At 36.1% G+C, this 14,513-nt stretch overlaps 1 protein-coding gene across 1 annotated transcript in view; it reads right to left on the reverse strand.

The window, feature by feature from the left end:
* Nucleotides 1-569: 569 nt before the first annotated feature.
* The window catches only part of LRPPRC (leucine rich pentatricopeptide repeat containing), a 155,128-nt gene continuing 141,184 nt past the window's right edge, over nt 570-14,513 (reverse strand). The window contains exons 33-38 of the mRNA XM_067565070.1: nt 13,001-13,140; nt 12,722-12,837; nt 9,425-9,499; nt 8,075-8,159; nt 2,773-2,915; nt 570-1,386 (exon numbers count right to left, since the gene is read on the reverse strand). Of these exons, the coding sequence (XP_067421171.1) occupies nt 1,315-1,386; nt 2,773-2,915; nt 8,075-8,159; nt 9,425-9,499; nt 12,722-12,837; nt 13,001-13,140 (631 nt within the window). The 3' untranslated portion in view covers nt 570-1,314. The remainder of the gene's footprint in view (nt 1,387-2,772; nt 2,916-8,074; nt 8,160-9,424; nt 9,500-12,721; nt 12,838-13,000; nt 13,141-14,513) is intronic.

The raw sequence follows: 14,513 nt of genomic DNA on the forward strand, positions 1-14,513 counted from the left end.
AAAAAACAATTCGTCCTATGCCATGAGTCATCCATTGAGAACGATTCCATTCTGTGCACAGCCATACTGTGTGTACCATAAGGAATAGACACAGGCAGGGGTTTTTGGTTTTCCTTTGCTGATTCACAACATTAAAAGGTATGTTTTATTCTCTATGCATCCTTTCCCTTCCATAGCTAACAGCACCGTGCTTATCTTCAACATCTTGGGACTGTGCACTGTTAACCAGGAGATTTGGACATGCTAACTGATAGAAATACTTATGCAAATAAAGCACATTCCTCAGTCTTCTGGCAACTTACCAATGCTGTCCTTGCTATTGGAAGTGACGGGCACTCCCGTCCATTGCTTTATCAGACATCCCTATGTTGATTTTCACACAGCATGGAATGAAGTGGACTAGTGGAAGTGGCAATACATATTTCTGAAATGCCTTGCAGCACAACACGGCTCAATTCACCAGTGTAAAGAGGTACAATTATTGACCCCACTTTTAGCTCTAACACCCAAGTGGCTAACAAGAAAAGAAATATTCAAGGCATGTAGGACATATTTAGGAGAAACAAAACTGAAATGTGTGCAGTTTTATTTGATCTACACAGTAGGTACAAATTAATTGCAAAGAAAGTAGACTTAAAAAAACAAAAACAACAGAACATTATCTAGAGACCCAGCAAAGGAAGGGAAAGGCAGCTTAGAGCTATTATAGGTAAGTATTACCAAGCAGCTTCTATTTCCCCACAAATTTAAAGAGTGTATATTTACTAATTAAGCAAGAATGTATTTGTGAACTTTGATGTACAGCTGCACACTGCAGTGGACATTACAATTACAATTTCTCTCAAAAGCAGTCCCAGCCACTAGACTGGTGGTTCTTAAAAGCCATGGAATTTCCTGTTTTTAAGCCTGATCCAAAGTTCACTGAAGTCAATGGGCTTTGGATCAGAGCCCTTAGGAAAACTGAAAGGTTTTTTTTATATATATATACACACATGTAGGGTATTTACAGTAAAGGTTAGTGGAACTGGGAGCCACAGTGTAGTCAGCTCTCACCAGGACAAACCAAAAACAACAGCTATAAGTAACTTTGTTCTACTGTTGAGTGAGCAGCTCTAGCAGGAGTAAATAGCATTCTAATAAATGCATGTCTCAGTTACAATTTAGTCACTGAAAGCCAGGTTCAAAACACATACTATGTTTGAGTAAATTATATTACACTGAAGTAGTCACAAATTCAGTTGTTTTAATTTTTTCTAACAACATTAAATACATTCAACATCTTTCATAGTCATAAACAACCGAAGCGTAAAAAGATTATACATCAAGTGACGACTTTTCTTTCCCTTTTTTTTTTTTCAATTCTTCTGTGTAGAAATGGAAGGACTCCTATAGAGGAGAGGGAGGGAAAAAAATCAATATTTTTGCATTGAAAGTTACTAATCATGAATAAAATCCCACACTTTCTGCAAAAAGTCAAATCTATTTATTGTTCTGTGCCATATACTAGCTATTCTTCATCAAGGTTCAGAGAATAATTTAAGGAAAATACTTATGTTGTACAAGAAATGCAGACTAAAAGAGAAAGGGAAAATTTTGCTTGAAATGCATTAGGAAATACTATAAAATGTTTTCACTCTTAATATCAGGATGATACTTCCCAACCTCATCCAGAATAAATGAATAAAATAAAGGAAACATCTCAGAGGCATCAAGTCATGTTAAAAGTGAGAAAAGAAATAAGAAAATGGAATGGAGGAACATTCAGGAATTATCTTAGGAAAAACAATCCATCTTTACTGCTAGTAGTGAGGGAGAAAAAATGTATTAAATGTTATCATGTCTTAAAATTAAAACAAACAACCCCAAATGAGGCTTAAACTATAGTTTTGAGTGAAGTCACTCCTACAAAATGTACAAGCACCTTCCATTGACCCTCAGTGGCAGTTTAATGCAAACATCTCAAGGCAGAATTTGGTCCTTAATCTAGTTTGCAAAACTGAAAAAGGAAGGAGTTAACCGTTTCTTATTGCTATGTATTGTGAAGAAAAACATACAGAGAAATTATGTGCAACAAAATCTCAGAAGTGGATAGAAAATATTGATTTAAAAAATTTCAAAATGGCTGGAAATGGCAACTGAAAACAAAATATATGTACTTCGAGAAGCATACATCAAGGAAAGGAAAGCATCTTAACTCTTCAAACCCTGGTATTTGTAGACTACCCCCCAAAAGAATGCACTGGAGGAAACATTTACACTCTCCCAAAAACTTGATGTCATGCATCCGTTATCCTCAGGTAAGGGGCATTTATAAAGAGATAAAGCTACATATTTTTATAGTAAAGCCCATAAGAGTCAAGCTGCAATGGGAAAATTAATTCTACAGCTTTAAAATCTTGTCATATTACTGCAATGTAAAATAATTTGCATTAGAAATAAAACAAGCAATTACCAGACACTAAAATCCTTTGTTATTGAAATACACATTCTAAAAATCATTTTAAGTTGAAACACTGAGGTAAATGCCCCAAGGATATTTGATAAACTCACATCTGTAGATGAGGGCCTGATAAGGATCCTGTACTTTAAACACAAAGTCCCGGAAGGTTCTTGTCTCCGATAAGTCAAACCCAATGCAAGATTAGTACAGTACCTACGATACTCAACACTTCATACATTGACTCCTTTGAGGATTCTCCATGGAGATATAATCTCTGTGTATGTAAGTATGCAACTTGTTTTATTAATATGGAAATTAGAAAAAACACTCACAGGGGGTTCAGTGAAAGGGACAGGCTCTCCTGCATTCTTCAGGAGAACTGCCAAACGTTTTAGAAAGATCTCATCTGTGTGAATATTCTTGGCTTTCGCAGTCTCAAACAGGGCTTTCGCAGAAACAACGTCCTGGTCTAATGCTAAGGAAAGAAAAAATAAAAGTTACAGGAGATGTCTTAACAGTTTTTCTTCACCTATACATTTCATGCCACAGAGATTTCTAGTTCCATTTATTTCTTCAGGCAAATTCTTTAGAACCTAAAACGACCATCCCAATACTGATGAATCTGACGAAGTGGGTTGCAGCCCACAAAAGCTTATGCACGCAGAAATGTGTTAGTCTTTAAGGTGCTACAGGACTCTCGTTGTTTTTGCATCCTGATTAAAAGAGCAAATCCAGTCTACAAAGCAATTTCCCCTCTTCCCTTTTGCAATGAGGCTGGATGGCAGATGCCTTTGGTGTTTGCTAGAACTATAGAGATAGGAGCCACACATTAAGAAGGAAAACATTCTAAGGCTTGAGATGCTTAGGCTAAGTCTATATTACAGGGTGTGATTCCCAGCTTGTGTAGACATACTCATGCTAGCTCTCCTTGAGCTGGAATGCTAAAAATAATATTGTAGCCAGAGTAACATGGGCAGTGGTGAGCGGCAGCATTGGCTAGCTGTTCTGTGTACAAACTCACCTCAACCCTGTGGGTATGTATTCAGCACAGCTAGCACATGCCGCCACCGCTCATGCTATCCTGGCTACACTGAGATTTTTAGCATGTACTGGCTGTCCTCAAGCAAGCAAGCATGTCTACATGAGCTGGCAATCACACACCTAGCTGTTAGCGTAGATGTAGCCATAGAGCCAACAGCCTCTTACTGGAATGAATGATAGAACCAACGGTATTGCAGTTTAGAATCAGTGAATCCTAGGTCTACGGTTTTCAGACACTCATTTTCCCTTTCAAATGATCATGGCATGATCCAGAACTCTTTGCTGACCTTGTTGCTCACTTTGAAAGTCAGAGCTTTGAAATCCCTATTGCACAAAATGCACAACAAATCTGTATACACATGGGCATCACATCACGTTCACATGTTAAACCTGTAAATGTGCAATGGGGAATAAACCCCCACATCTTCAGTTCCAAGGACACAAGCCTCTACGGCTTTAACTAAGGAGACTTTCTATTAGCTGCCACTATAGGCAGTCAGTTGTCTAGTCCTTCGAGGGGAATGACACACCAACACACACTATACATACGCTAGTAAAAGGAGAACACAGAACCTTTCAGAAAACCTGCTGGACACTCACATTACAGAATATCCCCAATAATGAATAACCAGCCAACCAACCACAAACTATCGGGGCCAGTTACAACAAACCAATACCCTATGTGGACAAAGACACTTATGCCAGTTTTCCTTTTAATGCTGCAAACCAGGAGCAACTCCCTTGCTGAGATATTAACACTTTTAAGAAAGAGAGATTGATTTAAAGCTTTATTGTTTTGGGGATTGCCAATGTTTCTCTGGATATAGAATACATGGCTCACCATCTGTATCAGTGTTTAGCTAACAGATTTCTCACAAACATGAAACTCCACTCACCTCTGGCTATTGGAATGAAAGAGCTTTATTTCTCTTCCTTCCAAAGTAGAAGCAGAAAGAGAGTGGTCTCTGCTCACTTGTTTCTCCCCCAGCCTCCACCTTTGGGTCTACTTCTTCCCCCGTCCATGATTAACTTTGCTACTACCCAGTGCTTTCCCCAAGCAGCAGCAGCATGAAGTTGAAATGATCCTTGACAGTTCTGTTGCTACCAGCAGGGTTCTAGCAGAAGTGAAACTGGCCTGTATAATTTATTTTGTTGCTTGTTGGCAAACTTAGAAGCACCAGAACTGGAGTTGGCCTCTCTGCAGGCTCAGGAAGACCCTGCTGTATTGCTTAATACTTCGCTCACATTTGGAAAATTATCTGAACAATCATAAATGTTACAGACTTCATTTAAAAATAGCTGTAGAAATTGATAGTTTAGATCCTACATTCAACCAGGAAAAAAGCTTTCCACTCACACCTGACAATTGGATCAACTTCTTTTTGCATATGGGAGGCTACAGAACCTGCACAGTGTGATGGTTTAATGAAAGTATAATAGAAATTGTTAACTTCCCATTTATTTAAACTAGAAATATTTATTGTATGAAAAACAAAAAAGAGGAAGATCTAACACCTAGATGATGTTTAATAGACCACACAATTGAGATTTTGCTTGATAATTCTCTTGAAAGAAAAAAAATTTTTAGGAGCTTTTTTTTTTTTTTTTTTTGGCCACACACAAGAATCCAGTCCCAGGAGGATTGCATTTCAGATGATTTAAAAAAAAAAAAGGAGAGTGAACGCCCCCTTGCTTGTTCATAATTGGAGGTCTGTAATAGTCTATCTTCACTTTCCTTCAAATGTAGAAAATAAGGCCTCTGTGGGAAGCTGTGGACTGTGTTCCTACCACAACTGTGCACTCATGAAATCATTTGTCTTAAAATTGACTTGCCTACAATTTATCATGACGACTGACAATAACAGAAAACTAATGATGTTTTAGTTGCCCAACAAACAATTACTCTGGGTGAGTAGAATTTTGCAAAGTCGCCTACAGATAGATGAGCAATTTGGATTCAGGAAGAGAATAGAGGTTGCCAATAATATGAGGTCAAATTCAGCAAATACTGAACCACCTTCTGTAGAATAATTTGTGAAAGGGGTCCCTAAAAAGAAAGGGAGAGACCCAGACAATCAAAAAAGGACATTTAGTAGGACCAAGAATTCAGACCTTCTAGATTACTTGTAAGAACTCACCAATTGGAGGTGACTTATCTGTTTAAAAATCTTTGGACATTTAGAAGTGAGATTTAGCTGCCATATTCATGACAAAAGAACCTCCCCTGGCTTTTGTAAGTAATTCTGTGTTATCTTACAAGACAACCTCATTCATAACAAAATTACATGCTGCAAAACTGGCTGTATGATTGCTATTTTTAAGGTTGTTGCATAAATATGAAGAATCGAAGTTTTAACTTTTTTTTTAAAAGTAAGTCATGTTTCTAGTCCCTGTAGTTGCAAAGAGAGTCTTCCAGCTGAAATGAACGTTACCACACCGTATTTTCTTCTAGAGCTGTAGACAACCTAAGAGGTTTGAACTACCTGAAATCTAAAGACAAAACTTTAAATTTCAACCATGTTAACTATTTCACTGATTATCATTTTAGCAGAAACATGAAGCTGATGTGCTTATCCACCACTGTTGAAAGTACAAAAGTGGCAGATACTGGGAGTGGATTGGTGTGAGGCTGCTCTTAAAAGTTGCTGGAGTATTACAGAGTTGTAGGGCTGGAAGGGACTCGAAGAAGTCATTTAATTGAGTCCCCTGTACTGAGGCAGGACCAAGTATACTATACCTAGACCATCCCTGACAGGTGGTTTGTTGAACATATTCTTAAAAACCTCAAATGACAGGGATTCCACAACCTCCCTTGAAAGTTTATTCCAGTGCTTAACTATCCTTATAATTAAGAATTTTTTCCTAATATCTAACCTAAATCTCCCTTATTGTAGATTAAAAGCTGATCACTTAATTCCTATATTCAGTAGACATAGAAAACAACTGATCACTGTCCTCTATATAACAGCCCTTAGAATATACTGTACAAGTATTTGGGATGCAGGAATGTATATCCATCATTCTTCCTTCCCCTCATCCCTAAAGTCCCAATAAATAAGCCATGGTAAGAAGAGTCTGTTGTCACTGACCCCGTAGATCAGATGGGGAAGCGTATGAGGAATCTGCTAAAACTGGAAAACATGGAACTAGCCAACTACATGAAGCTCTAAAGGGAGACAAACAGATAGCTGTACCAAGTTCACTATCTGATGGGAATTTTATTTGGGCAAACAGGACAAAAGAATAATATTTTTTTTAAAAACATTGCTGGTGCAGAATAGCAACCTTTCTTGCTCTGAAAGTGACGTGAGCACAGTGCATCTTTGCTCCAGGCTCTGTAATGGCTCCCCATTAGTTTCCAAGAACAATGTATAGTGCTGGTTATGGAACCCAGTTATTTTTGGCTCTTCTCTTTTGTATGGGTGACAGCAGTTTAGGTGGGTTAAGACGCATCTGCTGTCCATTCCTGTAATATCACCCTATAGGACAAGGCAGCAGGGAATTTTCAATAGATGGTCATCCACTTATGGAGCTTACTTTCACTGGTGCCTTGCCAGAGTTTGCTGCTTTCTGTTCGCTGAAGGTCATGCGAGTTCTGAATCATGCTGAAGGAAATCACTGAACTGAAGAATCACTGGTGGTCTGTTTTGTTAGTGACTGCATTATTTTGAATATTAGCTTACTAGTGTTGCAATGATAGGTGGCATATTTACTGTGTGAGAACCTCTACAGTTCTTAATAAAGAATGTTTTTTTAAAATAACATTATATTATGCTCTGGTCGGGAGGATGGCAATTGTTGTTTCCTCTGTTTTTGCATTTTTGACACATTTTGCTGAAGCATATTTCTCTCTCCAAATAATAAATTTCAGAGGTTTGTTCCTTTTTGCACGTATTGTATGCGCATGGAGAAGATTACATTATCTCTCTCTAAATAAAATTGGAGCTCTGTGTCCCAATAAGTTAAGCTCAGGACAGGGCATGTGGATGAAAGATTCTAGCTGTGTGCTGCCATAGGGGTTGCATGTCCTGGCATTTCAAGTTTGGATATGCTGCAGACAGGCATCCAAATAAGTGGCCTGATTTTCAGAGGCCCATTTGTAGTTCCCCACTGACTTCTACAGAAGGAAGAGTTATTCAACATCTCTGAAAATCAGTTATATGCATACTTAGGCTACCAAGCGCCTAACTTTAGCACCCATATCTAAACATTCTAGAGATATAAAACAACATTCACTGTGTTCATGGTGCGTTCCCAACAGACTAATAATGAGATCACTTAACTCCAGTAATGTTTTGCAACCCTTAAGTTCTCTTCCCTTTCAGACCATGGAAACAATACTATTGCAGTAGTACCTGCCTCTCCCCCTGCAGAGTTCTGGCCAGGGATCCACTAGCCACTCCTCCATTCATGCCATGAGCCATAGCCAATGTGTCAACTACTGTGATACACTGTATCAATGCATGAGGAGGAAGTGAAGTCCTCTTAGATGGACACCTGCAAAGCAGAACCTTCCTAGTTCAACTGTTTCTGAGACCTTCCATGGCCCTTCTGAAAGCCTCAAGACATGATGGTTACAAAATAGTACGTTACCATGGCATTTCATGAGGTAAGAGTATACAGTATTAATTTCTGCAATGTCAGGAACCAGCTCTAGCAGTGTCTTGATTTTCTGCCCCTAGGAAATTAAACACATATAACAGATACAGCGCTTACAATAAGTCTTAAAGAACAAGGTTATACTAAATTGGGAACTGATATATCCATTATGTCTGAGTTTTTCCAAAGAAATGTATAAAAGGACTGGACTATTCAATTTGATGGCTGATCCTCACATTTCATTTTTCACATGCACTAAGAAAAACTAGGGACAAAATATTAAAAAAATAGTTTCCCAAATCTATTATTAGACTTTTCAAGTCAGTGGGAGTGTTGCCAATGCCTTAGATGGAGCTGAAATTTCACCTCCTGTATTCAAAAATGTGGAGCAACCAGAAGCTCCCATTGGCCCCAATAGGAACTGTTTGTCCGTTCCTTAAAAAAAACAAAACAGGCCATAAATTAAGGTGCCTAAATAAGGATTTTAAAAGCTACCTTTATAGTTTCCAATTTTTGAGACTCGGCCTGAAGTACAAAATAAAATAATCTAATGATAGAAGTTAAATAAAATCTTTTTCTAAATACAATGAAATAGTTTCAATAGTTTATTTCTTTTTTAAATATTTGGACAGATTTCAAATTATGTAGAATCAGGGTGTATGCATGCACTTGTACACCCATACAAACCAGGTATCTGTGCATAAAACTGATTTGCTGAAATCTGAAATGTGTCCTCTAATGTAACCCAAGGTATTTTCTCATTATATAGGGATTGGTATGGCTAGCTGGTTTGTGATCTTACAATGCAGCTAAAAAAAATAAACAGATTTTCACAATGGAAAATATGTGCATGCTCACTGTAGTACAGAAAGCAAACAATTATACTGGACTGAAATGACATAAAAATGTGTGAAATTATGGACTCTAAATTACACACTGAGTACAGAGGAATTGTTGAACTAAAAAAGAAACAGAATTACAGTATTCTGTGCTTTCTGTAAACACCCATGCACATTTAATATACACTATAAAATAAATTGGTTTCCTGATGCAGTGAGTTCTAGAGATTAATGATGTGCTCTAAAATGTAATGTTAATACTGTCAGTATTTTGCATGGAAAAAAGAAAAAGCCATGTCTGATCAAAGCTAGTTTTGAACACCATAGTAATTAACCCTGTTAGTATGCTTTAGCTCAACTTTCTTGCTGGAGTGAGAAACCTCCTTGTAACATATTAATATGCAAATGTTCTAAATTCTAAACAGAATCCAAAAGTTGTTATCCAGGGCTGATTAAATAAGAATGCTGCTAATATATTTAATTACATTAATGCAAAATATTATACCTGTCCTGATTTCTGTGAAGATGTAGCAATGAAAGCGATCAGCATTTTCTTTTGTTCAGCTATTGCACCACACCTCTTTAAAAAAAAAAAGGAAAAATTAAAATAGCTTCAGTGAGTGTAGCGTCTTGATAAACAAACTGGCTAAGGTGAACATTTCCAATTAAAAAGGTTCACAATAATACAGTAATATATCATTACCTAGCAGTAAGGCCTAATAAAAGACCATTAATTAAAAAATACCCCAAAAATGAAAACTAGTGCATGCCATGCCAAGCTTTTGTAAATGCTGTCCTTGGCATGGTAAACATGAAGTTTGTTTAAAAGAAAAGGGAGAAAAAAATTAAATGTCTTAACATCCCACAGAAATGAGGCTTAGGACTGCAAAAGAAAGAGGAAAAAAAGAAACACTATTCCTCTCCAATTATACTGCCAAGCATTCACAAGTGAGCTAGGGATCATAAGGTTAATTATACATTTAATAAGGTGTCAGGGAGATAACTGCTCGTTTCTTTATAAAAATTAAAATGTACAAAGCAAGTTCTCTTTAAAGTATAATTACCTACACTTATGCATACAAAAGGACTGATTTCAATCTCTCTATTTTATAAAAGGCTTTCATTGCAACAGACAGCCTGTGCTTGAGAGACAAAAGTTAAACTTAAAAAAAGTTTGTGTGACAGACCAAATAAATCAAGTGTCTATCCCACTTTAGAAACTATAGTAAAATCAAATATGCAAGACAATATTTTAGTTTATGCTCATTGTAAGTGTCATTCTTATACATTTTAAAATACATATTGCTTTTTCTAACATTTAAAACATTCCATAAATACCAAAATGCACAGTAGGAACAAAACACGCTTTGGGGATTGTGTGTATATAAATGCACGCACAAAATGACTTTATAATATAAACTGCTATTTTAGACATGTGTGAACAATAAATAATTCTCCACTGCATTAAGGCTATACTATGTATATAATAATGTTTGACAAGTTCTTGAAGGTCCAGGTGAAAAGGTTATTGTTTGAAGCCTCATTCTATCAAGGAAAGGCAAACTCATGCAATGTTGAAATCCATATACTCCAAGTGTTCTGTCAAATATTTGCTGTAGGATGACAGTGTAAAAGCATTCCATTTGGAAACTAACAATATTATTGCTACTGGTACTTGCCATCCTCATCTACTGTCATTTTGGGAACTCAGTTCTTTTAAGAGGAAGGGAACATAACACACAAAAGGAGTATTTCTGCATAGCCCCTTCACGGGCTAAGATAGCAATACAAATATCTGTCTTTCTAAAAAATTTTCCTTTTTTTAAAATGCACATTCACTTGCAAAATGGTAAATGTAAAAGTTACGTTACAAAAAGCTTCTCACAGCATATCATTTTCTGTTGTACCACCATAAAAACTACACAATGCTTTCTTAAAAGGGGTCAGTGACATCTTAAAGATCATGTTTAAAATCACGTGTTTCTAATACTTTAGATTACAACAATGAAAAGGAGTCGATGTCTATGCTATTTATTTTTTGCACTACATTCAGTTTGGGTAATGTAAAAAAGCTGGTCAATATCACTTTTTTCTTCCCAAATATTAGTGCAATACTTCACCTACAGCATTGTATGGGAGGGTTTAAACCCAAATATAAATGGTTTCCACTGACATTCTCCCTCCCAAAAAAGGAATTTTCTCTTTCACATACTAAATTTAACGTCTAAATTACCTAACAATGTTCAGTTAATATTAATAACTCCTCCCACCTCCCCACAACAATCAATATTTTGTAGTACATAACCAAAATCTATCAAAGAAGCTAATTTCTAATATTATACAGGACAATAAACTCCAATTCTGCAGTAGTAAGATTTTACACATAAAGGTGAAATATTTCCTTGACTTAAAAATTTTTTTTCTTCATTTGGAATTTTTCAGAAATCAACACTCCCTTTGCTGCATTTGCAATCCAGACTGGGAACCTGGAAGTTTAACTAACAATTGATTTTCATTGTCCAATCAGAAAGGCCAATAATTAAACAGTGAAAAGTAAAATGGATGTTTAAGATTTTTTCCATTTTAACTATCTATGGTATTATGACTAATATAAAAAATAGGTTCGCTTATTTTTAAGTTGACCATGCCCATTTAAAATGACCATATACCGAATATATCTATGCAAATAAAGAAAAACGATACTTCCACAGTATGTGATGTGCAAATAATATGCTTAATCCTATAGCAACTGTCACTGATAAAATTTCACTCATTTCTTCATTCCTGTTAATAAAAATAAATTTCTTCATTCCTTTTTCTTCATTCCTATTAATAAAATAAATTGATCCTGAATGTTAAATAAAAACCCTCTACGAATAAAGTGGAGGTTTTCCATTCCTTTTACTGTTTAAAATACTTAGCTGGTAAAAACCTAAGTGAATATAGTACCATTTACTATCAGAAATTGGTAACAGGCCTCATTTTGACACAGGGAGTCTACACAAACACAGCAATCTGTAGGATCGCTGTGATTGTTTGACTGCCACCTGCTGGGAAGAGACTCCCTGTCTGAGCCTGTTTGTGTATATTGCCAGTGGCAGCTCTTATCACCCACAGTTCTTTCTGCATTTGGCTCAGCTTTATATTTAGCACTGTTAAAATGGCATAAATGCAGTTGTCTCATTTGTTGAAGATTGCTAATTTAACAGAGACTGTGGGCCACAGAGACCTGCATTTAATGCGTCTGACACACAACTGAATAGAAAGCAAATTCAGCTCTTAATAAACCTTGAATAAAGCACATAGAATGTTTGAGTATTCAAGTGTATGCTGCACTTAAAAAGGAAACATTGCCCACCTTTTGTTTGCAAACTGTGTTGCTATAGAGATGCACGGTACTTCAAGCATTACAGAAATTAAAGAAATCAAAGGGAGATTGTTCTTTTGCAAGCAGAGATTGCTATATAACTGAGTATTTGTGCATAAGCACTTGCCTTGGACAGGAGTTTAAGTGAGATACGAGATCTCCTTCCCTTGTGTTTCAAGGCATTTCACATTAGAGGAAAACAAACCATTACTCTTTTCCCATGCTTGCACCCATAAAACTACTAGTCTATAATTTGCGATTATCTACTCAGGCCATGCTACTGCAATTCACATTGTAATTTAGGTACACTAGCATCAGCGCACTCCATACACAGCGTGCGCACATGCACACCCCCACGCCCCAACATTTGATAATTTCTCAATTTACTTATGACAAGCTCAGAACACTACTATTCCTCTCCTAGTATATGATTACCTGTAGTAGAAATCTGGCATCATCCACTCTTCCTGCATCCACATACTGAAGGAAAAGATCTGTGGCAGGTTTGTAAATTCCAAATTGATTGCACAATCGCTCGGCCATGGCACTTACTGCAAAATGACAGGTATGTAAGGAATCTCTTCCAGTTAAAAAGTCACTTTTAGAAACTTTACTGGCATGATTGCTGTTGAATATGGAAGGATTTTATATGCAATTATTTTTAATATTGTTTCTATTTAACCAGCATATTTAATTTCACTACAAACAACTTACGTTTTTCCAAAGCTGGCTCCAATCTTTCCTCAATCACCTTTCTAAACACATAGGCCATCCTTGTGATTGATGTATCGGGATTTTGCATTCCAGAGATAAACAAAGACTCAATATATTCCACCGCAGCATCAAGGTTATTGCTTTAAAAAAAAAAAAAAAAAGTTGCATTGGCTAAGATTCTAACATTAAAACTCAAACCAAAAGAAGCAGGTGCATGAATGTTTTATTTTTCTACATTAATATTACACACAGTAGCAATGTTAAGAGTACCTATGACTCCATTCATGCAGATATTGTAACAACACAAAGTGAAACAAATTTATGGCTGAATGGATAAAATCACCAGTAATGATTCTTTTCTGGAATGAACTTTGACCTATACAATACTAAAGTAACTGATTTTTTTTTTTTTTTTTTTTTAAAGTATTAAACAAAGATGACTGCTGGTTAGCGACTTAAAGAGGGTGCTCTGCAAACCTAAAAGGTAAAAATAAAACATTAAGGGCTGATATTTGAATAATTAATATAGAAAACTAAGAGTATTTTTATAATATTTAATTTAATATTTACCTGAATTTTTCATAGCTGTCTTTCTGGATGCAAAAAATGATATTAAATGTAATTTGTTTAGCAGCTTTGTCTATAGTCTCTTAATTTAGCAAGAAGCACACTGTAGCATGCACTAATAAAATCATGGGCGTAAGATACAGTATTCATAACATGCCAAGTCTACCTTCTCCTTAGTCCACTCTAAAAAAAAATAATAATAGCACTTAAACAAATTTTTAATTCGAGCAAAATAAATGTTTTTGCTGAATTAGAAATGCAGCACATTTCAGTATTTATAAGCCACTGAAAACATTTAGTTTGAAAATCCAGGTCACAAAAGCGTCTTTTCCTGTCCATAATGGATATTTAAATATCCATAAGGATCTGTTGCTGCTGATTGCCACAATCTGTTAACTATTTTCTTTCTTTCTTTCTTTCTTTCGAAGAGGCAAGGATACGGCTTTATGCTACTGAAAAACTGAAGTCTTCACATATAGCCTACGTTAACACGAAGTTAGCTGAGATAAGAGAAAGTAAACCGATTAAACTGTTTTGTGCAGTACGTATCTCTGTATAATCTGATCTACCCAGGTCTTGTAACCACTCCCAATTTAGGATAAAGACATGACAAGGCTTTGACACTCCTCCATCAGTATTACATGGAAATATAGTATAATATCCTATTTAAGAAACTGATCCTGCAAAAACTAACTCACCTGAGTTCCTATTTCTTATGAAAATAGTCAATTCACTTCATTTTAAATTAATTACTCGTGTACATAAGGACTGCTCATAAACTTAAGCAAGGTTTGCAGGATTGGGTCCTTAAAGCAAGATTATTTTCCGCAACTAGAAACCATACTATGCTCACTATTGGAACAGGCCTGAATGGTTTCCTGCACCCCATTTAAATCATCTTGCAGTTCCAAATACCTTACTGGGTATTTTTTCTGGTCCTGCATGC

The sequence above is a fragment of the Emydura macquarii genome, unplaced genomic scaffold (assembly GCF_026122565.2).
Source record: "Emydura macquarii macquarii isolate MOO-44397 ecotype Brisbane River unplaced genomic scaffold, CSIRO-AGI_Emac_v2 contig_2676, whole genome shotgun sequence".
In the NCBI taxonomy this organism is placed as follows: Eukaryota; Metazoa; Chordata; order Testudines; family Chelidae; genus Emydura; species Emydura macquarii.